Consider the following 23,514-nt stretch of genomic DNA (forward strand, 5'->3'; position numbering starts at 1 on the left):
GAGAGAAGAAGAAGAAGAAGAAGAAGAGAGTTTTAACGTCATAGGAAACTATCCCAAGAGACCTTAAAGGTCTAGCCGACGAGAGAGAGAGAGAGAGAGAGAGAGAGAGAGAGAGGTTTCTATTACTGAAGGGCATCTCCATAGATTCTATTGTATTACCATTTTTCAAACTCTTAGATATGTAGTACGTACCAACTCAAACACAGAAAAGTGCTAAGAATACCAACTTTTAGTTCAGATCCCCCACTTGCGAGGTAATGTGCATGTGACATACACGACGCCCTTTACATGGTATTAATGAATTCCACGGAAAAATCCCCTGATGAGCTTTATGCTAAATTGAGGATATTAAAAGCTGTAAACTGCAATGAGGTAGTAGCAGAGCGAATCCAGATGCTGAGGGTCACCAAAAGCTGGCCTCTCATGTAGCCAAGGATCACATGAAGGTGTAGGGAAAGGACTGCTAGTGTCCTTTCCCATGAATAATGGCGACCAGCTGGCGACTGGCGGGGAGCCGAGAGCCAGTGCTGGGAGCCATTATTCATGGGAAAGGATACTAGCAGTCCTTTCCCGGCCGTCAAATGTCCAGGGTGAGGGGGGCCAAGTAGCGGAGCATGAAAGCGACATGGGAGCAGATTCTGCACAACGAAAGCGATGGGGGCAAATTCCGCGCAGCGAAAGCGACGTGCAGGCAAATTCTGCGCAATGAAAGTGACGCGCCATCGCCAATCATTGGCTTAGAATAAACTTTATTCCCTCTGTTGATGTGTCAATCATCGAATAGCTGTATGCAAATATTACGTGATTTAATCGCCAGTAAATGGACGGCCCAAATTGGCGGCCCCCCTTCCCTGGACTTTGACGGTTTAAGGGAACTATTTGACACTGAATGTGGTGGAAGTATCTGTGATGCTCATGTTCACCCTTGGATATTTTTAAGCGTGTCACCAAGACAAATCATGATGAGTATGCTCCTAACAAAGAGGTCGGCAAAGATGACGACTAAGAAAGAGAGATTCTTATTGAAAACAACTTTTACATACATAGCTTTTGTATCCTAGAGTGGTTGCATGCTAACCAAGGCCTAAAATTGACAGGCATAGTAGAAATTTCTTTTGACGGGCAAATTTCCAAGCCCTCTTTCATATCCTTTGTTTAATGAGATCAACTTACATAATTTGCCATATATAACGTAAATTTAAGGGTATAAACACAAAAAATGACAGGCGATTTCGAGATTATAGCATGTCAAATTTTTGAAGCAGCTGTTTTGACAGGCAAAATAGCCCTTGACAAGAAAACAGGTGTCAGTTTTAGGCTCTGATGCTAACTCCACTTTTTGGATGGCTATATGAGCCTCATATCACTAGCAGGAGGTCTTATGCTAGTAACAATCTTACGAGCATACCCTTGCCAAGCTAATCAGAATCCGTATTTAAGTCCTCCAGTAAAACCACGCAAACCCAAAACACTTCATTAGGCGCGTGATGACAAGCAGCAAAGAAAGAAACAGAGGTTGTACATTCGCAAAGTTCAAGGGAGTTACTTCTAGGCACATACGATGCAACCTTTTTAAAAGAACCAGAATCTATAGTGACAACCAAAAAAAAACAAACAAACAAAGCTATCGAAAAATGCCACTGAGTATCAAACCTGGGTGCTTACATACATACCCGCACATCGACCTTAACCGGAGGTTACGATCCTGTTGGCTAGGCACAACTACCACAATCTTACAGTACTATCTTGCCAAGTGTCCCAGTAGCTTGTGATGACAAGGAACCACTATTGCACATTTGTGAACTCCAAGCTGTAAAACCAATCACAGTGGTTGGAACTGAAGACTAACATTCATTGGTACAGAGCACTTTGTAGTCTATATTGTAACAAGGCGAGGAAGCCCCAAATGTACTCAACATATTACATAGCCAGATTATCATCACGAGGGAAATTTGATATATCCCCAAAAGAATACCTTAGCAAGTGTGGGGGAACCTTTTATTTCACCCAATTTTCAAAATCGTGGCCCACCCAGCATTTGAGATTCTTACATACAAGACCGCTTGTCACATGCCTCACAGATAAGGAGGACTTTGCCCACCTTACCGGGTAAGAACCTGCTGCCTAGGGCTTCCAACTTTGAACCAAGGCAGGCAAAGCAGATGCATAAGGAGAACAGCCCCCGACCTCGACGGGCCTTTCCTACGCAAAAATTCTTCCATTCACACATAAACCCCTCATCAAGTCTTGCTACAGTTCCACCTCTTGCATTTCGCCAAATGCAGCCCCTTGTAAGCTCCCGGAGAGCATGCTTTCTGCAGCTACTGCCTGCATTTGGCCACTTTCATACCCTGCAAAAGATGGAGGAGGTTCAAGAATAGGGGGAGAGGGTAGTAAAGAAGAATTCATGGACGTTTTGGTCTGAGCATCTCCTATGCTACCATTCGACAAATTGCACTGATGGAATGGTGTGGGTGAATCTCCACTCCATGAGACAGCTCTTGCCATGTTTGCCAGATAAGGCGTGTCACTCTTGACTGGAGTAAGCTCGTTATCTGTAAGCAGGGCCATGTTGCCTGTACTAGAATGTTTCTGGATTACAGGTACATCCATGAAACTAGTGTTGAGGTTCTTTGGCAGTAAGGGTTCATTTTCTACTTGTGCATAGCCACCCTTTGTATGATCAGATGCTGGCTTCAGAAACTCTGGGCTGCCGTCGTTTTTGTGACCGTTAGCAAGCATGTCAGCGCTGCCGTTTGTCACTGCCGTAACTGAAACCGGCGCAAAAAATTGAGACGGACTTGAAGCTACTCCCCATCCACCAGCAGCACCAGGTACAAGTGGTGATTGTGAAGATTTAGCTGCCACTTGGACATTACCTTTATTAAACGTGTCCACATATCTGCATATGAACAGACAAAATCAAGGATCTCAAAAGGTCGTTCTTTATCAATTAACAACAGCACTCTATGATGCTCAAACAGTAGTTTGTTTTTCACCTTGATCTGACACCATGGAGGCGCCCTCGAGCAGAAAATTGATTGACGCTTGGAGGAATGGGAGGTAAGTCTGCAGATGAGCTCACACTAGCACTCCGACCTTGGGAATCTCCGCCAGATTTGGCATCTGATGGTGACCCAGAACTCGAATTGAAACTAGCCATAATAGGAGGTGGTGCAAGAACAGCTTCCTGAGTGCTCTGTTCAGCACCAGCTTCAACCCACCTTTTCAGCTTCTCGTCGTAGTAGAACTTGTTTTCATCACCTAGCTTGGCCTGCAATGAGACCATTGTTTCACATGACTAGACAACATAAAAGCGGACAACAAAATCAAGCATACCCATTGGGATCTTTACCTCCTTATTATGCCTCACAAGCCCCATTGCCTTTGCAAAAATTTGACTTCCAAACCGACCAAGATAACCACCACCACCATTGGAGCCTGCAGATTTCAGTTGGCTAGGCGTCGCTGATGATGTCTCCGAACTCGTCGCATTTGGATCCTGCTTCATGCAAGAAATAAGCATTGCTGCTTTGAAAACAAACAGGCATGAAACTCAGTTAAACTAACCATACCTGCGAAGAACTCCTGATCAGGTTTGGCTCTGACACACTTCGAGTTGGCACATCCACTTGACTATTTCCACTGAATAAATTGTTATTTGAAGCTGAAGGTATCATGGGAGCAGCCTTTGTAGACGAGCCCGCATTTTTGTCATTGGCATACCAGTCCTGAGAATTCCCAAAGGCAGGACTGGGCTGCTGAGGCAAAGAAGGGGGGCCACCAATTATTTTATGTATTGTACTATCAATGGTCCCCATAACTTTGCCCACAAGCTTTCCTGTAGAAAAGTTCAGGCTGTATCCACCCTACTCACAACAAAGGTAATGTTACAATGACAGTCAACTTCCTCCCCTGAAATATCACCAAAAAGACTCCACACAAACCTGAGAATGTAGCCGTAATCGCTCCTCCAATCCAATTGCAGATTGTTTGCAAAATTCAATCTCAGAACCACGACCACTCTTTAGATTTTTTATAACCATCTGGCAATACCTGTTTCAAAGAGAGGCAAATGTAAATGACCCACTTTATTGGCTAAGAGCTCCATCAGACAGATGTCTGAGGGGGCCAAGAAACACCATACTAGTAGGCATGCACACACTCTTATGATAACTACCTGCTAGCCTCCGTAATTCTTCCAGCCTCTGCCAACATATGAGCATACAGTAACTTGAAAGGCTGAAAAGGAAACAACACGTATTGCGGGTTGCCAAGCGTCTTTGCATACTCATACAGCTCTGTCCGCTATTAATAGAATAAAAGACAATCGTCAGACTATGCCAACAGGAAACGGCCATACTAGACTTATCCTAATCTGTACCTGTATCGCTTGAGGTGTAGCAAAAGTTCTCTGAAATTTGAAATGATCTGCACCCACAAGACATAGCCTAGCCTCTTTTGAGAATGACTCAAAAGTGGTATCAGCAACAAGATAACACGTATGTGCCCCTGCAACCTGCAGTAAGCAACATTTAAGCCTCCAACAAAAGATATGGGCAAAGACAAAAACATACAGGAGGACATTGGTCATCAAACCTCGCCTTGGTCTTTCCATAAAGAATCTCCCAAGTGTGTGATAACTTGTTCATCACCTTTAGTTGGATTTGCTGCTATAATTGATAAGTTTCCAAGCCAGTCCCTGAGCATACCGCCAGCACTGTCCTGCCATGACACATTCAACAAGGAACAATGTAAGTTGTGACATGAGTTACTAATCAAACTATACAAATCTTAAGCATGCTGATCCAGCTATGTTATCGTATAGCACTCCAATAGAATGAAATTGCAACAAATGTTGACCCTTCAAGAAAGAAGCTTCCACCAGCACGCTAGTTTAACCTAAGGTCTCAAAATCAAACTCATAAATGCTCGTGCACACGTGCATGGACACAACACCCCTTCCATTGTGTATAGCTAGATGTCAGAAATGCCCAGAGTCAGCTATAGCAAAGTGCACCTAATAGATTAGTGGTAGTCATCCACAAGACAATGTAACCATGCATAGTAGTGACTAAACCATAAAGGGGCAATCTATTCTTACAGCTCAAAACATGAGATATGCAAAGAGAGAATACACTTGTCGCAAAAATACCACTACTTACATGCAAGGAGCTGATGGTCACTTACTACCAGCACACACGATCGAATGCTTTTCTTTGCAAACTCAACACATAACCCATTTAGCTGTAGTCATTTCACACTGGCCATGCAATGTCCATTTGCACCTTTTCAAGGGTTCCGGGGGGCAACAAGCAAAAATAAAATAAATAAAAAATATGTAATTTAAAGAAGGCAACAAGAAAAACACACCTCCTAGTGACATGCCCCCCCTTGACATACTGCAAGGGACTTCGGTTGCATGCCAATAATACATGCTGACATCACTTGATATCACATATACTCTATGATGGGAATCTAACATATACGTGCTTCCGGAAATGTAGTATTGGATGATTAAAAATCCCACCAACCTAGCTACCACATGTGTCACAAACGGGAGCGCATAACAATATAAAATACATTCGGATAAATAGGATTTATCACTTATTACTGAAGCCAGAGGATATAGAGAGAAATAAATAGAGAGAGAGATAGAGAGTGAGAAGATCGACACAGTATTGGGGACCAGAAGATGGGCTGGTCCCCCCCCGTAATAATATCTTTATTACTGAGGAGAAGTCTATACAAGCACTTGAACCGAACGTATTACCACGTTCGTTCTAGAATAAGACTTGATGGTTCCCGGAAGCCTCAGCTTCCGATTCCTAGGGCAAAACCCTATTCCAAGGAACTTTCGTTCCTTATTCCAATTCCTCGAGAATCAAGGTTCTCGCCTCTGGATCTCACCTTCCAGACTCAGGGCATGGCATCCCTGCAACTCTCTTTCCAGAGTCCTCTTCCCGCAGAAGAGCTCTGCTTTCCCGGACACGAAGTCCTTACTTGGGAATCCCAACTTCCGGATCGCAACTTGAGAGACTACCTCTCTCCGATCCGTGGATCTTCTTCCCAAACTCGGGTACGAAACCCTTGGGCTAATCTGGCTCTAGTTCCTCAAAGCGCTTTTCTCCTGCAGAGGCTCATGCCTTCCTCTGCTCCTACTCCCTCACGAAGAGGAAGTACACCTGCAATCAAATACTCAAAGATCATAACATGAAAAACGTTACCTTCAAAGTCTCGACGCTCGAAGCGCAACTCCGTTCTCGAAAATCAATTCCCCGGCAGAGATCTTTACATAGAAAAATCCTCTCTTCCAATCCTACACACAAAAGAGGTGTGTTCTCGGGTTCCTTCTCGTAAATCAGCCCCGTCTACGACGTTTATGGGCTGAAAACAGAGAAAAACAGCAACTTGTCGCGATGGAAACACGCTTCGTAGGCACTTCTTCGCGAGGGAACTCGCGCACTGGGTCTTGGCAACATCTGGTACACTTGGGGCAGCCATGGGCATCACTGGCAACGTCTTCTTTATGGCTGAAATCTGCAGTAGCATCTCCTCCTTGCAAAGATTCGTCCTCCTCTCTGAGTGAGGGCATGTGATGCTTTTATAGCTCCTAGCCACGGGCACGAATAGCTGCTCGCGTAGAGATCGCGCCGTTTTTTTTTTTTTTTTCAAAAAAAAATTTTTTTCCTTTTTCTTTTCTGTTCTGCCAAAAAAAGAGAGAGAGAAAACGCTGGATGATTTGTTGCCTTATTTATCAGATGGCTGCCCACTTATTAAGTGGACGGCCGGCGTATTTTAAAAATAATCTGAACCTGCCCAAAAACTCAATAAAACCTTATAAGTTAAAAACAATGCTTTCACAGCACTTCCCAGGCGTTCTTGGATGCAATCACATGCACAGTTGCAATGTAGACATAGACTTCCTCGCGGGAAAGCATCTGCTTTCCCGAAAAGCAATCCCGCTTTCTCAGAAAGCATCTGTTTTTCCTCAAAGTTTCCTCTGAACCCATCTTCATTCAAGTGCTTGCTTTTCCTTGTGCACAATTCTAACACAGTTCGGAATTTCCTCCCGACTATGGATATTCCCTTTCCGATGCACCTGTCACCTACCTTGTGATGCATCAAGAATACCCATCACCTAGTCCTTTCCTACCGAACTTACGGTACAATCTCCTTCACGATGCTCTATGTCACCCATCCTTTGACGCATCAGAGATGTCCGTTCCCGGATGGTCGGATACTTCTTTCCGATGCTCCCTGTCACCCATCCGATGTGACGCATCAGAAGTACCCGTTCCTGGTGGCCTTACAGATATTCCCGTTCTCAGTGTTCCCGTCATTACTTTAAATGACGCACTAGGAATACTCTGTACTCGGATGTCTCCAGTGAGAAAAACCCTCTCACTTAAAATTCCAATAATTCATTTAGAATTATTTTTTCCTTGGTGTTCCAAGCGAGAAAACCCTCTCACTTATAAATCCAATAATTCATTTAGAATTATTTTTCTGTAAGATAAAGCCAATTTAGCAACAACATGTCTATCAAACATAGAAGTCTTCTAGTGTACTCTCAAGAACAAACTTCTGCACTCAAATTCTGTATGGAATTTTAGATAACAATTGCTTATCTACTCCTTTGAGCATCATGAACCATGCTCTCACATTGCTCCATTGAGCTACATCAAGCAAGTCACTATGGGTTCAAATTGGAAAGCTTCAAGGTACACTTGCGGTAACTGAGCCTCTTCCGTCCATTTTGTATCCATTCATAAGTAGTTCTTGCACTTCACCAAGTAACATCTTGCAACTCTCCCTCTGACTTTCCTTTCTTTATGTGCCATTGTCTATTCAAGAACAAAAATTTCATCTAATTCTTCGACTTTGGGCTGTTCCTCTCAACCATATTCTCTCGCACATCACCAACAAAGGGCCTTAGAAGGCTCACATGAAAAGCATTAGGTATTTTCGAGCCTTCTAGTAGCTTCAATCTATAATCCACATTGTTGATCTCTATAATCCACATTGCTGATCTTTTTTGAAATCTGAAAAGGACCATAATATCACATACCCAACTTAGAAAACAAATGTTCCTTGCCTTTCATTTTTCGTAACCTAGCCTTTTCAAAGCGTAGAGGTACCCAATCGTCAAGGAAAAATACAAGTTCACGACCATGACGATCAGTAGTTTACTTAGCTTGAGTCATCTTCTTGTATGCTTCAACCATAGCTTGCACATGCCACATACTAGTCTGCCTCAAATATGTTGTCCATAGTCTGCAAAATGGGTGGGACTTTCTTTCCTCCTTCCACTATCTCAAATGGCGCCTTGCATGTCGACATATGCACAGTGTTATTGTAAGCATATTCAACCAATAGTAGATAGTGTTCCCACATTGCCTTGTGCTATGACACATAGCATTTGAGCAAAAAATCCAAGACAGTAAAATTTGCCTCCTCTGACGATTCATCTGTCCGTAGATGAAGCGAAGATGAGAATTTTAGTGTAGTGCCCATGTTCTCAAACAATGCCTTCCAAAAAAGGCTCGTCATACGTGGATCCCTATCAATGACAATTGACTGAGGTATCTCATGGTACTTGAAAATATTATGCGTAAATGTCTTGACGATGTGTTGTGACTTTATCTCTTCCTAACAACAATAAAATGGGCTTCCTTGTTGAACCTTAGTTCAAATCCCATCATTTCCTGTTGGAAGATCAAAAATAAAGTAGATCGCTATGCTTTCCCTTGCCTTTGAAGGAATCAGTAATGGCTGTAACAATCCCGGTGCTTTCTGCCTATCAAACTCTAGCATACTAAGCATTATGTAACGGGAGGGCACCACGTGCCAACAAAAATGTAGATATTTTCATAAATTCATTCCGCAAAATACAATCATTATCACCAAGAGGTGTATTTTTCCTGTTGTCTTCTTTAAATAAAAATTACATATTTTTATTTATTTTAGTTTTGCTTGTTTTCCCTTGGTACTAGTGAATAGGTGCAAGTGGACATTGCATGGCCAGTGTGGAACAGCTGCAACGAAACTGGTTTCTCACATCAAAAATCTAGGTCAGTCAATCGGTGTTTGGTTGGGCCAGTTAGCACTGAATTCTGATGAGAATCCAAGTGTGTGCACGCTAAAATGGAATTTGAGCCACACGGCAAGTCACTGACAACTTTATAAGTTGGGAGGGATTAGGGAACTGGACCAGATAGGGCAACGTGGATGCATGGCTAAAGGAGGTTCACTTTCCTACTTAGTCAGCATCTCCAAGCAGAGGGCCAACTCAGTGGGTGCCCAAAAGAGAGAGAGGGTTGATTTTGTCCGGTGAATGGCTCTCGTGCATCTCTCTCCCCCTTACACATATGGTAATGCCCCACTAGCTCGGCTTCTTAGATGACTATGTACAGTCTTGTCGGTTTTAAGCGCGTTTGCCAAGCCTTCTAAACAGGAACCGGATTGGCTAATTGCTAACCCCCCACAGGTACGCACAGTTCCATCGCGACAGATTGCAAAACAGGAGAGTTTTCTCGCATGAAAACTCGTCCAAATCAAATGGGAAATGTCCCATTGCGTGCGGGAGCTTGTGAGACACTCATCGACGTGTTTGCACCGCTCACAACGATCCAAAACAGGCTTGCTGCGTGTATTTGCAGGTTTAGGGTTTCGCACCAAAACTACAAGATAACACTCGGGAAGCCTCAAAGAAGCCTTGGGGTGGTATACAAGAGTTTGGGCATGTATCAGTGACCAAAACAGGAAATTACAGCATGCTGAAATTGACTAGCAGCTCACTGAAAAGCTTTTAAAATGCAAGGGAAATCCATCCTAGACTTGTACTTTTGACATGCATAGCTTTTGGTGCCATTATGTTGGCGAAATTGGGTCACAAACCTGCAATTTCAGCCCCTTGACAGGTTTGGACAGTTTGGTGGGAGTTTTGTCTAAGCGCCTAAATCCTTTGTTGCCAATTGAATAAAGCAATACCACAAGGGGTGCCAGTCTTTGGGACCTACACAATGTCAGTCTTCGTGTGCACAGTGACAATCTAGTTGCTAGACGCATTTGTGTCCTCTTTCTTATCAGTCCTTTGTGTATAATTAACAGGTAATTGAAATTGTACCGCCCTATACTATACCGAGACCCTTGATAGAAATGTGATTGATCAATGGCTGATGTCTTTGTGCAAGTACCAGATGTGTGCAGCCTAGTGCATTAGTACATAGAGCCAATGTCTATTGAAGAAAGTTTTGGCCTTTGTCTACTTTGCAAGCGTAATCGATGGCGATTACAATTCTTTCAAGAGAGGGATATGTCACAAGTTTGTGACGTGGCATGCCCAACTTAAGGGACTGGCCAAAAGGACAAGGGGCTAGAGTTTCTTAGAAGAACTGCAGAAGATGGGCCCAAAGGGGTTAGGGCTTTAAAAAACCTAACCCTGCAAGCTTAAAGAGCACCAGCCGAGGGGCCCTAACCCTAAAAATCTGAAATTGTGCATCGCCTGCTGACGTGGCACCTCTACGGAAAATTCCGGATTTTGCGTTGACATGCTGACCTGGCAGGCTGTATGGATTTCCACGTTTTGCTGTGGCTGCAAGGCAGATTAGTGTGAAGCTTTTGAGAGTAGGTGCTTTTGGTGCCAAGTGCTATTGGATGAGAGCTTTTGGGGGCTCTCCTTTTGGGCATCCCTTGTATTGTTTTTAAGTGTCCTGAGGGCCAGACTCTAGAGAGCATCTGGACGCAAACTCTTGAAGAGAGATGGAACCTCAGGAAGTTGTACACTTTGTGAAGGCCTCCGTACCTCACGCGATCATTCGAGCAGAGCTAGCTGCCCCCCCCATGGAGATTGAGGCGCTTACCAGATCAGTGTCCTTTGTGCACAGCCTATGGGATACTACTAGAGACAGATATGCTAGACTGGCCCTTGAGTCTTCCAGACAGTTAGCTCTACAGGGGGACACTTCATGCTGGTATGCACAGATGACTTCATGGTTTCAGACACATGGCTTCACCATGGACAGGTTGCCCCCTTTCCAGTATTCTCTTCGGGCACCCTCGCTGTCTCTTACACGGGTGGAGATCACTAGACTCATTCGTCAGGACCTGATCCAGCTCGACACCAGGAGGACATGGATAGAGCCGCCTCAGGAGTTGAGCACGAAGATGGCTTTCTATAGAGAGCATCTTCTCCACCTCACAGGAGATGGGTTTGTGATTCGACCCAGCTACATGGACACACATATGTCTCATGGTTTGCGTTGTGACATTGGTCAGATACGCACATCCTCACATCAGCTTGAGATTGAGACTGGTAGATTCAGAGGGATACCAGCAGACAGCAGGATATGCCGATTATGCCAGAGAGAGCCAGAGACAGAGTTGCACTACATATGTCATTGCACAGTGTTCTATGAGATACGGGGGCGTTTCCACTGCTTATTCAGAGAGGGTTTTGGTCCTCTATCTAGGGTCATGAGTTATGAGGATCAGAGATGTCTTGGACTATATCTACTTGAGTTACACAGGTATAGAGACACTTTACTGGGGAGAGCTAGAGAGAGGCAGTCCCAGAGACACATTACAGATTTCTTTTCACTAGATATGGGACAGCCAGAGGAGCAGCCACCACTGCAGAGCTCGTCCCACACTCATTCGACCACTACTGGCACTCTCATCGACCGAGCATTGGAGCTACAGAGATACAGACGACCGCGACTGAGGAGAGGAGCTACACAGCATCGACGGAGACTACAACAGAAGATTCGAGCCATACTCTCTCGACATCCAGAGTGCAGATGAGGATGGATCCTAACCATTTCTTCCATCTTTGTTTCACACACTGTTACATCCAGTTTACCGGGTACCTATTGTATCAGCTGCTACACCCACGTAGTTTTAGATTGTAGTAGTAGTAGTAGTATTTTGTTCCACTTCTAGTTCTTTTCTAGTTCTTTTGTACGCAGACATGGTATTAGATTCACTATTTTGTAACTGATTGGTCTCATAGGTCATTTTGGCCTTTTGAAGACGTTAATATAACATTTCATTTCTCTCTCTCTCTCTCTCTCTCTCTCTCTCTCTCTCTCTCTCTCTCTCTCTCTCTCTCTGTGTGACCCTGCACCACCGCCCACTGCTCCCCAGCACCCGCCCCCCCCCCCTCTGCTCGCGAGCTGTCCCTACACCCTCGCCCCCTGCTCCCGTCCTCTGCTCACCCGCACTGCCCCCTGCACCACCGCCCCCTGCTCACCCGCGCTGTCCCCTGCTCCCGTCCTCTGCTCACCCGCACTCCCCCGCTCCCCCGCGTATGGCGTCCCCTGCCCCCCACCCCCCCCCCCCCCCCTTCTTCTACGCGTAGAGCGTCCCCCCCCCCCCTTCTTCTACGCGTAGGGCTCCTCCCCCCCCCCCCCTTTTTTACACGTAGGATGTCCCCCTCTCTTCTTCTACACGTAGGAAGTCTTAAAAATTTTTTTAATTTTTTTATTTTATTTTTTTAAAAAAAAACCGCCCCCACCACTATGTAACTTTCGGGCCTCATAGGTCATTATGGCCTTTTGAAGACTTTAATATAACATTTCATTTCATTTCTACCATACTTTACCCCCCCCCCCCCTCCCCCTCCACTTTTGTTTTCGAGAGACACACAAACACACACAGCTGAGCATATTGAGGGCACCTGGCCACACCGCCTCGCGCTCCACCACTCGTCGCAATCGCTGCCAGTGTGGGTGCACACGTACATCCACTGACTCCCAGCCGCCGCGCCCGCTGCTAGGGTGGGTGCACACGTACACCTAACTCACTTGCGGACGGCGATCAAGCATGAGGAAGATGAACGATAAAGCCGACCCCCTAGAGGATGCCATTCAAAAATGCAAAGAGGAGATGACGGAGATCATGACCAAGATGAACCGCAACCTCTGGGGCACAATAAACATGCTCGAAGGACGCGTGCTGATCCAAGAGAGCAAGATAAGCACGCTGGAAGACCGAGTGACGACCCAAGAGGAAGAGATCATGTCACTCAAGAAAGAGCTCACCGAAGCACGATCAAGAAACACACTGGAAGAGGGCGAACTGCAACCCTCAGTAATCGAAGAAATCAACACGATCAAGGAGCAAGTACGGGCCATCAAAGAAGGAGAAGAGCAGCATAAAGAAATGACGACCTCTTGGGTGGATGTTCTTACCAAAACTCAACAGAAGGCGGACGAAGCCGAGAAATGGATCAAGGTGGCCAAGAAAGGAAAAGGCAAGGAGATAACGCCCACGCCCACGCCCACACCCAACAACATCATTAATCAGACACTAGAGGAGGAGCAGAGGAGAAGGGTGTGCGCTTTACATGTGAGAATTTGCAGTCTTAAAGACAAAGGCAATGTGGACGAAGAAGTAAAAGAACTCACAGCCTTGATGGGGATTCATGAGCCGACGCACACAAGGGCATGGAGAGTGGGCAACATAAAGAAAAATGGAAGCAATGGAGAAACCTCAAAAGAAAGAGCACTCATCCTCCGTTTTCCCTCCATGGAAGCAGAGAAGTCATTCTTGAAGAAAAGACCAACTCTTAAAGAGACTGGCATCTTTCTCGGGGATGATCTCACCCTCTCGCAGATCGCTCATATGCAGGAAGTAATGCCGGAGATTAGAGCGGCAAGGGAAAAAGGCAAGATGGCTTTTTACCGAGATGGAGAAGTGGTAATACTAGAACGACGCTCCACATGACGGTGTGAGACTTATGGGACCACACTCAAAGTAGCTGCCTGGAACTGCAATGGATCTATGCGTCTTGATGTGGGTGCCTTTGAGGATAGCTTTACTGGAAGAGACATCATCCTTTACTCTGAGACACACCAGGCCCCAGGGCAATCCATGCCTCACATCAGTGGATACAGGTGGGAGACAGCCTACAGACAGGAGACACGCTCAGAGCACAGAGGGCGGGGCTCGGGGGGAGTGGCAGTGTTATTTAGAGAGGATCTGCAGCCACTGATACATATAGCCCGCAGGGATGAGCAGGCTAGGTACATGTGGGTGAGACTGAAAGCAGAGACAGGCATATACCTCTATCTAGCTATTTGCTACTTTCCCCCGAGTACATCAGTTTATGCATCACCCAGAGGACAGTCCCCTTTCTCTATTTTGAATGATGACATATGGGAGTTCTCTAGGGACGGTGACATTATCATCCTAGGGGACTTCAATGCCAGGACTGCCCATCACCAGGCAGTGTTTTATGATACTTCAGAGGAGATGCTAAGAGAGCTAGATGTTGTAGAGACGGGCCTTTCCAAACTATCACACAATGTGGAATGTACTGAGTATGGGCGACACCTGATAGACATGGGCACTGCACATGGATTGGCCATCTTGAACGGCCTACAAAGATTTCCTGCTTCGGGAGGTTTTACATGCTTCCCACACAGACATGGAGCCAGCACAGTAGACTATGTCATGGCAAAGCCAAATCTCATCTCTAGTATCCAGGATCTCACAATTGAGCCCAGAACGATCGGGGTGGCAGTGGATCATGCTCTGGTGTCAATGACCATCTCCTACCAGTTCAGTGTAGCACACAGGCCACAAGTAGCAGCCCCTACTCGCTACACATTCACACGGGAGACGGATTCTGTATACATGGACGGAATCTACAGACACCTATGCACTGACCCGGGGCGACCTCTGGAAGAGCTAACTACTATACTGACACAGACATTACATGAGGCAGCAGCAGAAGCATACCCACACACCCAGCCTGAGCATAGCCGCTGATCAGGGAGCATGCCTCAGAACAACTGGTACGATGAGGAATGCCGCTAGACTAGAGCCAAACTTCAGAGGGAGGTGCTGTTGGGGGACATCACTCACAGACAGTCACAGATTGACTTCCGACGCCTGGTGCGGCGGAAGAAGAGGGCTTTTTTGGCTCGACTCGAGCAGGATCTATATCAGCTATTCTTGAGTCAGGACTCGCGTGAGGCGTGGCGGCTCTTTCATGAGCAGTCCCCCCCCCCCCCCCCCCCCCCCTGCTATTTCCTCCACAGAGACCTGGGGGCAATACGCATCATCTTTGTACACAATACCTGGACAGCCGGCCCTCCCCAACCCCCCCGATCCATGCCCACACGCATGTGTCTTTTTCACCGCTGAGATGGTGAAGAAAGCTATTGACAGGATGAAGACTGGGAGAGCATATGATCATGATGGCCTAGTCGCTGAGCATTTCATGCATGCCAAAGACCTACTAGCAGAGCTTCTAGCAGTTATGTTTAATCGGGCCATGTGTGAGGGCCTACCAGACTCTTGGAGCCTATCTACGATCGTACCTATCTTCAAGTCAGAAGACCCCATGGAGCCTAGGAATTATCGCACTATTATGATTGGGCACACACTGGCACGGTTGTATGCATCCATTCTGGAGCAAAGGCTAAGTAGATGGGCAGAGAGGGAAGGGATACGTGCAACTCGGCAGGCAAGATTCAGGAGAGGCTTCTCTACTCTTGACCATATCCTAACACTCGGGGCCATCATCGAAGAAGGCAGATCTCATGGGAGACGGATCTATTGTAGCTTTGTGGACTTCCGCAAAGCTTTCGACACGGTACCCAGAGCTAGACTGATGCGCAGACTACAGGAAATGGGAGTACCCACAGAACTCATTTGGGGGATCATGGCATTGTACAGATCAGTAGTAGTGCATGTACGCACCCCGGAGAGACTGTCTACACCGGTTCACTCCACTATTGGGGTGAAGCAGGGCTGCCCGCTCTCTCCTACTCTTTTCGGTATGTATGTGGATGAGGTTTCTGACTACATTGACAGCGATGGGGATAAAGGTGCTGAGTTGGCAGGGACATGGATTCCACTTTTGTTATATGCTGATGATATAGTGTTGATCTCCGAATCCCCAGAAGGAATGCAACGTCAATTGGATGCTTTGCATACGTTTGCCCACGAAAGTGGTTTGTCTGTCAACCTAGGTAAAACCAAGGTTATGGTGTTTAATACCACCCCACAATGGATCAGGAGGTCAGCACCTACATTCACATGCGGCCAGGAGACTGTGGAGTACACAGACGCTTACACTTACCTTGGAGTGGTTTTTAGCGGACCTGCATTCACTCAGAAGAGCAGCAAAGACTAGACTTACTAGAGCCCACGCAGCATTGGGTAGATTGGAGAGGATGTGTTCGCAGGTTCAGTTTCAGGAGCCCCGGACGAAGCTCTGGCTCTTTGACACCTTGGTGGCTTCAGCATTGCTATATGGGGACCTTCACTGGATCACCACGGGAGGCCGGGTCGCTCAGATGGATGGGGGAACATGGAGAAACCTCTCGTCTCTATGATCTCGCGGCTCATTAGAGCCAAGGAATTAGTACCACGGGCCATTATCCGAGCAGAGCTAGCGGCCCCCCCACTAGTGGTAGAGGCGCTCACCAGATCGGTCTCCTTCATAAACCACACAAGGGAACTTCCCAGAGACAGATATGCTCGCATAGCACTTGAGTCCTCTCGACAGTTAGCCATACAAGGAGATACAACATGCTGGTATAGGGAGATGACATCATGGTTTCAGGCGCATGGGTTCAGAATGACGGGTTGCCACCATTCCAGTACTCATTGGATGCACCATCTCTCATTCTTACACAATCGGAGATCACCAAGCTCATCCGCCAAGACCTGACCCAGCTAGACACCAGGAGGACATGAATACAACCAGCACAAGAACTGGGCACGAAGATGGCTTTCTACACGGACCACCTTCTCCAGCTTACGGAAGATGGTTTTGTGATGAGACCCAAATACATGGATACCCACCTGTCTCATGGGATACGGTGTGCTATTGGCCAGTTACGCACATCGTCTCACCAGCTGCGGATTGAAACTGGGAGATACAGCGGAGTACCAGCAGAGGCCAGGACATGCCCCTTGTGTGACATGGAACCTGAGACAGAGCTGCATTATACATGCCGCTACCCCGTCTACTACGAGATACGAGGCCGCTTCCATTGCTTGTTCAGAGAGGGTTTTGGACCACTCTCAAGAGTAATGGGATACGAAGATCAAAGATGCCTGGGTTTGTTCTTGCTCGAGCTGCGCAGACACAGAGAGAGCCTGATGAATGGCGAGGCTAACCAGTCTCAAAGACGGATTACAGACTTCTTCAGAGCAGACACGGGACATCCGCAAGAGCCACTCCCACAGCAGAGCTCCCCCCTGTCTCACACCAGAGGCACACTGATTGACCGAGCGATTGAACTAGGGAAATCCAGGCGCCCACGACTGCGCACGACTACACAGCATCGACGGAGGCTACGTCAAAAGATTCAGAGCACGCTGGCCAGGCATGCACGACGCCCGGTCAGACTACTAACCATGGAGGAAATTGACGAGGTTCGCCAACGACCGATGCTAGATCTTTTGTGATTCAGCTATCCCAACTAGCCACCCTTTTTTGCTTAGTTTTCGGCTTAGCTCACATCGACCAATCTAGAATCCCATAATATATATCTTTGTTTTGTATTGTTGTTAGGTTATTTTGTTACTCTGACTTTGTATCAGATCCACCACCTTGTAACTTTCTGGTCTCATAGGTCATTGTGGCCTTTTGAAGACGTTAATATAACATTTCAATTCATTTCACCTCTCTCTCTCTCTCTCTCTCTCTCTCTCTCTCTCTCTCTCTCTCTCTCTCTCTCTCTCTCTCTCTCTCTCTCTCTCTCTATGTATATGTATATGTATATGTATATATCTATCTATCTATATGTGTATGTATATGTATATGTATATGTATATATATATATATATATATATATATATATATATATATATATATATATATATATATATATATATATATATATATATATATATATATATATATATATATATATGTGTATATATATATACATATATATGTATATGTATATATTTGCAGTTTCTGTTCGTGTGTTGCTATTGATTTCTCGCTTGGAGTGTCCCAAGCCTAAAACAGTGTCCCCATATAATCTATATTCGATCACTACAATCCAAAAGCTAAGTCGGTAACTTCAAACTGACCATCTCTCTCTCACCGCAGGAATCGCGCTTACAATTAATACAACTTACAAGCATGTCGTAGTAGCTGGAACATGTGACAGGAACCACGTCCGTCGGCTAAGTGGTAGACCAATCGATTTAAAAATACATATAGAACTTGTAGTACAACCTTCCCAAGTACACACTTCCAGAAAGATGAAAAAAAACTTTAAAAGGTGACCTTCACCTGAGCATTTGATGCAGCTGAAAATATGGGTCCATAAGTTCCCACTGATAAAGGGAGGCTTTGGGCCTTGAAAAGTTCTGATGCCTGACCAGCAAACAGCAGAAGCAAAGTCCGCATCGGAGAACCAGGTGAAAACTGCTGTTGAGCCATTTGTAATACTGTATCTGCATATACCTATTTCACAAGCAGAAGTCACTATATTAAAGCTCCCAGCAGTAACCCTTTTAGAAACATCCAGCAAACAACAATTATAATGGGCCACAAACCTTCTCACCAAGCTGCCATGCAAGGACCAATGCAAGGCCCCACAACTGCCCCTGCTGTGCAAATTGAAGGGCTTCTTTCATTTTCCCGTCCATCAACATACTCCTTACTTCATTTACAGCTGCCTACAAAAAACAAACCACTTTCAATATGCTGCAATGCAAGTCTTTGCAACAATCAGCAGGATACTGACTTGCAGCTGCTTAAAAAGTATCCCAATTTTGTCTTACTGCTTAAAAAATTGGTACACACTGACTATATATACCTGTAGCTGGTGTCCTGTAGGAACTGAATGCAACAGATCTGTAGATGTTGCCAGCCCCTGATTCCAATGGCTGTGGCTCTTAGCAGCTGCCAACAACCGCCCTAATGCAACCTCTGGTCCCTCTTCCGTCTGGAATTAGAAAACAAATATAAAAACTTCAAGCTTCAAACATTACTCTAAATGCTTCAAGTGTTTTAGTGGTCAAACCTGTGACTTGATGCCCGCAGATCCAGCCACAGACCGTAACTTGCCATAATTCTGACAAGCAATTTTTAAAACCCCCCACAGCAAATGAACACTTTCAGAGCTCATCCCTTGACAATCTTCCTTTCCACAATTCTCAATTCGTTCATCAACCCACTTCAGCACATCTTTACTTGTAGCCCCATGTAATGGACCACTCAATCCGTGACGATTGAGGGAAGAAAAATATGTAGACACATCACTCGGATGTTCTGTGCTTGATACTAAGCGGTTGAGATCATGGAGGATGAGAGGCTCTGCAGTTCTGAACTGTGGAGCCTGCATCCACATCAGCAAGCAAAATTTAAGTGTCTCTCTTACTTTGAAAGGTACGTCACAAGCATCAAAAAGGCAAAGACTCCGACCGCATTCAAGTCCAGCAATGTACAAACCCCACCTTCATTGTCACAAGCTTTCCGCCAAATCCAAAGGCTACAAGTGCATGTGAGGGACGTCCTGCAGATGAGCGTTCCCCTCCTACACCAGCTGTAGAATCAGGATAAGACTGAAACAAAACCTGTGAGTTACCAAAGAAAGAAGGTTTATCTGCCTGAGTAAAATCTTGGTAAGATTGGTTGATAGGATCAGGAACTGCTTGATAAGTATGATTCGGAACAGTCCTATCAGCACCCTGAAACCCTGTCCATGAATTGACACTGCCAGCCTCCTGAGTAATGTCCATATGCTGCTGAGTATTGTCCATACCCTGCTGGCCATATAGAGAACCCCCCGTTGGAGGTTCAGCCCAAGAGTTGAATGACATGCCTCGAGTTAAGGTCCTCGTATCAGCACCTCCACCACTGCCATACAAGCTATGGCTCGTCTCTAATGTATAAATACTCTGATTGACTTCGCTCTGGTACTGAGGCTGGACCTGCTGATCTATCCACCCTCCCCTTGAAGATTGTGCGTTTTGAACCAACCCCTCGCCTTGAGATGCATCAACCTTAGGGTGCTGACTGGACGCCCAAGATTGACTGTCTGCAATTTGATACCACTGCTGACTTTGGGGGTCATAATACCAACCAGGATACTGCTGTTCCCAGTTTGCTTGCTGTTCATGCGAGGGATTGCCTGCTGCAAATTGCTGATCATAACTGGTAGCAGGCGGAAAGCTCTCATCAGATGCCAAGGTTTGCCGATGCTCCTGTTCCGCATTCTGCCAAAATGAGCTTAATGGCATGCTAACCAACCCAGTACTCGGAGATGGTTGTGAGAAAGAGACGTCTTCTTCTTCCCTTACCAGATGCTGCTCTTGTACTGTGCTCCAACCTTCTATAAGTTTCCACTCATTTGCTACATAATCAAAACGCCAACCAGGATACATATTCTCCCAACTCTGGTGTGCCTCTTGCTGTGGCTGAGCCTCAGCCATGGCGGCACTGATGCCAGACTGCTTTGACTCAAGTGTGTAAGGCACCTCATTAAAACAAGGCACATTGGCAGAGCTAGAATTGTCATGCTCACTGATCCCATAATCAAAAACTCCTGGCTGATTCCAAAATGCTTTTTCATCAACATGCTCTGCAGTTGCGTTAGCTGGAAAATGAATCCTTTCACTGTCTGCACTCAGATCGATCGACGGCTCAACTGGATAGCCACCTATCTGATCCGTTATCTCCTGACTAGAATCTTCCAAGGTGTCACCATCAAGTCCTGAAAAGAAATCTGAATAAGAGCCAAAAGAATCTGGTATATACGAGTTACCAAAACTGCTCCATTGCAATTCTTTGACACTGGGGGACCCTGTGGAACCTACAACATCTGAACTCGGCAAAGACTCTTCATTACCAGGCTCTACGGATGTACAAACAGGCGATGCCTCTAATGGGTTAACTGTTGAAGCTTCAAACTGCAGATGATCATTTGCAACATAAGAGACCTCCTCACAAAAAGAACCAGAACCGTTCATCCCCCGTATTAAAGGTGGACCTTCTTTGCTTTCATTATTTCCAACAGGAGTAGAATCAAGCTCAGCAGTAAGAATACAAGACGGAAAATCGAAACTGAGTTCCGCAGTGCCACTTTCAGATGGGCATACATCCTTCCATCCGGAAGGCTCTAACCTGTGCTCTACAGTCTCTGCAGGGGCCCCCACAACAGTAGGGTTCTCAATTAAGCTGGGACTTTGAGACTCCACGATCAAAGACTCAGTTTCAATTCTATCATTGTGCTCTGCATGTAGATAAATAGAGCTATGAATTCCATCAGCCGCTGCTAAAGGTGCATCCACCTCTGATGATTCAACTAGTGGATGAGAAGTTGTGCCTAACACGGCTTCTGCAAGATTGCTTGATTCACTCTTCACAGCAGTCTCTTCAATATCGTTCTCTTTCAGCCAGAAATCGTGCCCATCTGAGTTGTTATCATCTATATCCTCGGCAACTGAAGCAGAAACTAGGGCATGGGTAGATGTAGCAGTTAAAGGGGCAGGGGTACAATCCTCTTCACCTAAAATCAGCTTGGAGAAAGAGTCATCAATCCTCTCTTTCTCCTCTTGCTGGAGCCCGCTCTGCAAACGCACTAGATCTCCATCCCCAAACTCATTCGCAAGCTGATCAAAGAAGTCACTGTCTTCCTGATCGTTGTCTGTGTGCAAGGCAAGGGACCCTACCATAGCCATTCCTCACATTTGACGGGAATGGGTAGACTTCGTGCGGATCAAATTGGCAGAGAGAATCAATTCTGCACCTGCGATCCAACGAAGTTCGTTCTTTCTGCAACCCTACAATTCGACACCCGAATTCAAGGATTCGATATTCCGCAGCAGAGAAGTAGACAGTTGCTGATGATCAATGTTACAGAAGAGTTGCCAACGCCGATGCAGACTGCGGACGGAAGTATGGTAATAAAGAGGACGTCGCCATAGCCAAACTGGCGTTGGCTTTTATCTATTACTAATACTAATACTAATACTAACTCGGCAAATTGTCCTACCGACCAACAATTTGTCAAAACTTGTCCATGCTCTGCCAGACTCATTCTTTACCCGACCAGTTTCGAACTCAAGACGCACTAGACGAGAGAGAGAGAGAGAGAGAGAGAGAGGAGATTCGAGAATTGCGCAAGAGTGGTCCAACCAAGAGGTCGCGACTCGCCATCCATTCAAAGGGGCATTGGATAATGCACTTGGCCAACAGAGTAGGCCATACAACATTCACGCAACACACTTCTTTGTAGTCGACAAACTGGCAGAACAAACACCTTCTTCACACTTTAACTGATTTGTGGTGGGGTTGACACTTTACCTTATTTGCTTGTGTTGTAATTTCCCAATTATAAACATTTTTTTTTTTTTGGGGGAGTCCTTAGACTTCCAACTTGTTAACGAGTCTTCTCTTTAGCCTTGGAACATTCAATTTTCCCAATCCCTAGGTATAAAAGTAAATTGTAGCTCATTATTTAAAGGTTGACAACTAAGTTGAGCAACATGATGTACTGGGATCTACTATCAAAAATTCAAGATTTCTTGAATCCAATGTACTTCTCAATTCCAATTGCATAGTGGTAATTTATTATGCTTGCTCTTCAGTTTAACATTGTGTGGTTTATGTTGGTTGATGGTATAAGCGAAGTGTTTTTCACAAAAAATTTATCGAGAAGGGTTAGAGAGGTACGAAGTTGTTAGAGAGCTCCTTTGTTGATATTGAGCACCTTAAAAATGAAGGGTCCTAATTTATTGCAACTTAGATTGATGATTTATCAAGCCCAAAAGGTGATCCATTTTGGAGATCCAAGTTAGTAACATTCCCCTTTTGTTTTGTTTCATAGCTTGTTTGTTCATCAAGATGCCCAATCTAGCTAGTAGGCAAGGTAGTCGAGATTGTCAGTTGGCTAGGCTTGATTTGTTGTTTATGTTTGTTAGCTCATTAGACATTGGGGATGAGCCAATTTCGTAGTGTTGAACAAATTGGCATAGTCTTTGTGCCCCAACCAAGTTATCTCTATATGTATTGACATTTTTATGTTAATGCAGATAACTATGCTACATCATACATCATGAAAACCGGCTAACATTGATGTTGTTTCCAGAGAGTGACTCTAGATTGCTAGAGTGACCTATTCTTAGCTAAGAGACACTCTAGGTCGGCTAGAGTTCCATTATTGCTTTATGTTAATGCAGATAACTATGCTACATCATACATCATGAAAACCCGCTAACATTGATGTTGTTTCCAGAGAGTGACTCTAGATTGCTAGAGTGGCCTATTCTTAGCTAAGAGACACTCTAGGTCGGCTAGAGTTCCATTATTGCTTTATGCATATGGTGAGTAGCAAAACTTATGTTTTGGCACTTGAGAGAAGCTAGAAGCAAGGGGTGTTTTGGCACTTTTGTGTGTGTTGTTAGTGGTTTTGGGTAGAGAAATCCATGTCCATTGAACTGTCATTCATGTGCTTCAAAATTGCCATTACTACTACTTCATATCCACTTGAGTTTTTACTTTGTTTTTATCTTTTCAAGCTCTTTCTCTTT

At 45.3% G+C, this 23,514-nt stretch overlaps 1 protein-coding gene across 1 annotated transcript; it reads right to left on the reverse strand.

Annotated features, from left to right (window-relative positions):
- Positions 1-1,828: 1,828 nt before the first annotated feature.
- LOC147434667 (protein transport protein SEC16B homolog) lies at positions 1,829-21,936 on the reverse strand. The gene is made up of 13 exons (XM_086491116.1): positions 19,438-21,936; positions 19,005-19,319; positions 18,798-18,926; positions 18,535-18,657; positions 18,269-18,442; positions 4,600-4,725; positions 4,385-4,519; positions 4,181-4,308; positions 3,948-4,056; positions 3,576-3,869; positions 3,356-3,502; positions 3,000-3,274; positions 1,829-2,902 (listed from the first exon to the last, which is right to left on the reverse strand). The coding sequence occupies exons 1-13, from the start codon at positions 21,661-21,663 to the stop codon at positions 2,251-2,253; spliced, it is 4,833 nt and encodes a 1,610-aa protein (XP_086347242.1). The 5' UTR covers positions 21,664-21,936; the 3' UTR covers positions 1,829-2,250.
- Between the last annotated feature and the right edge of the window lie 1,578 nt (positions 21,937-23,514).

This window comes from Adiantum capillus-veneris, chromosome 19 (genome assembly GCF_014529385.1).
Source record: "Adiantum capillus-veneris isolate H3 chromosome 19, ASM1452938v2, whole genome shotgun sequence".
Classification (NCBI taxonomy): Eukaryota; Viridiplantae; Streptophyta; class Polypodiopsida; order Polypodiales; family Pteridaceae; genus Adiantum; species Adiantum capillus-veneris.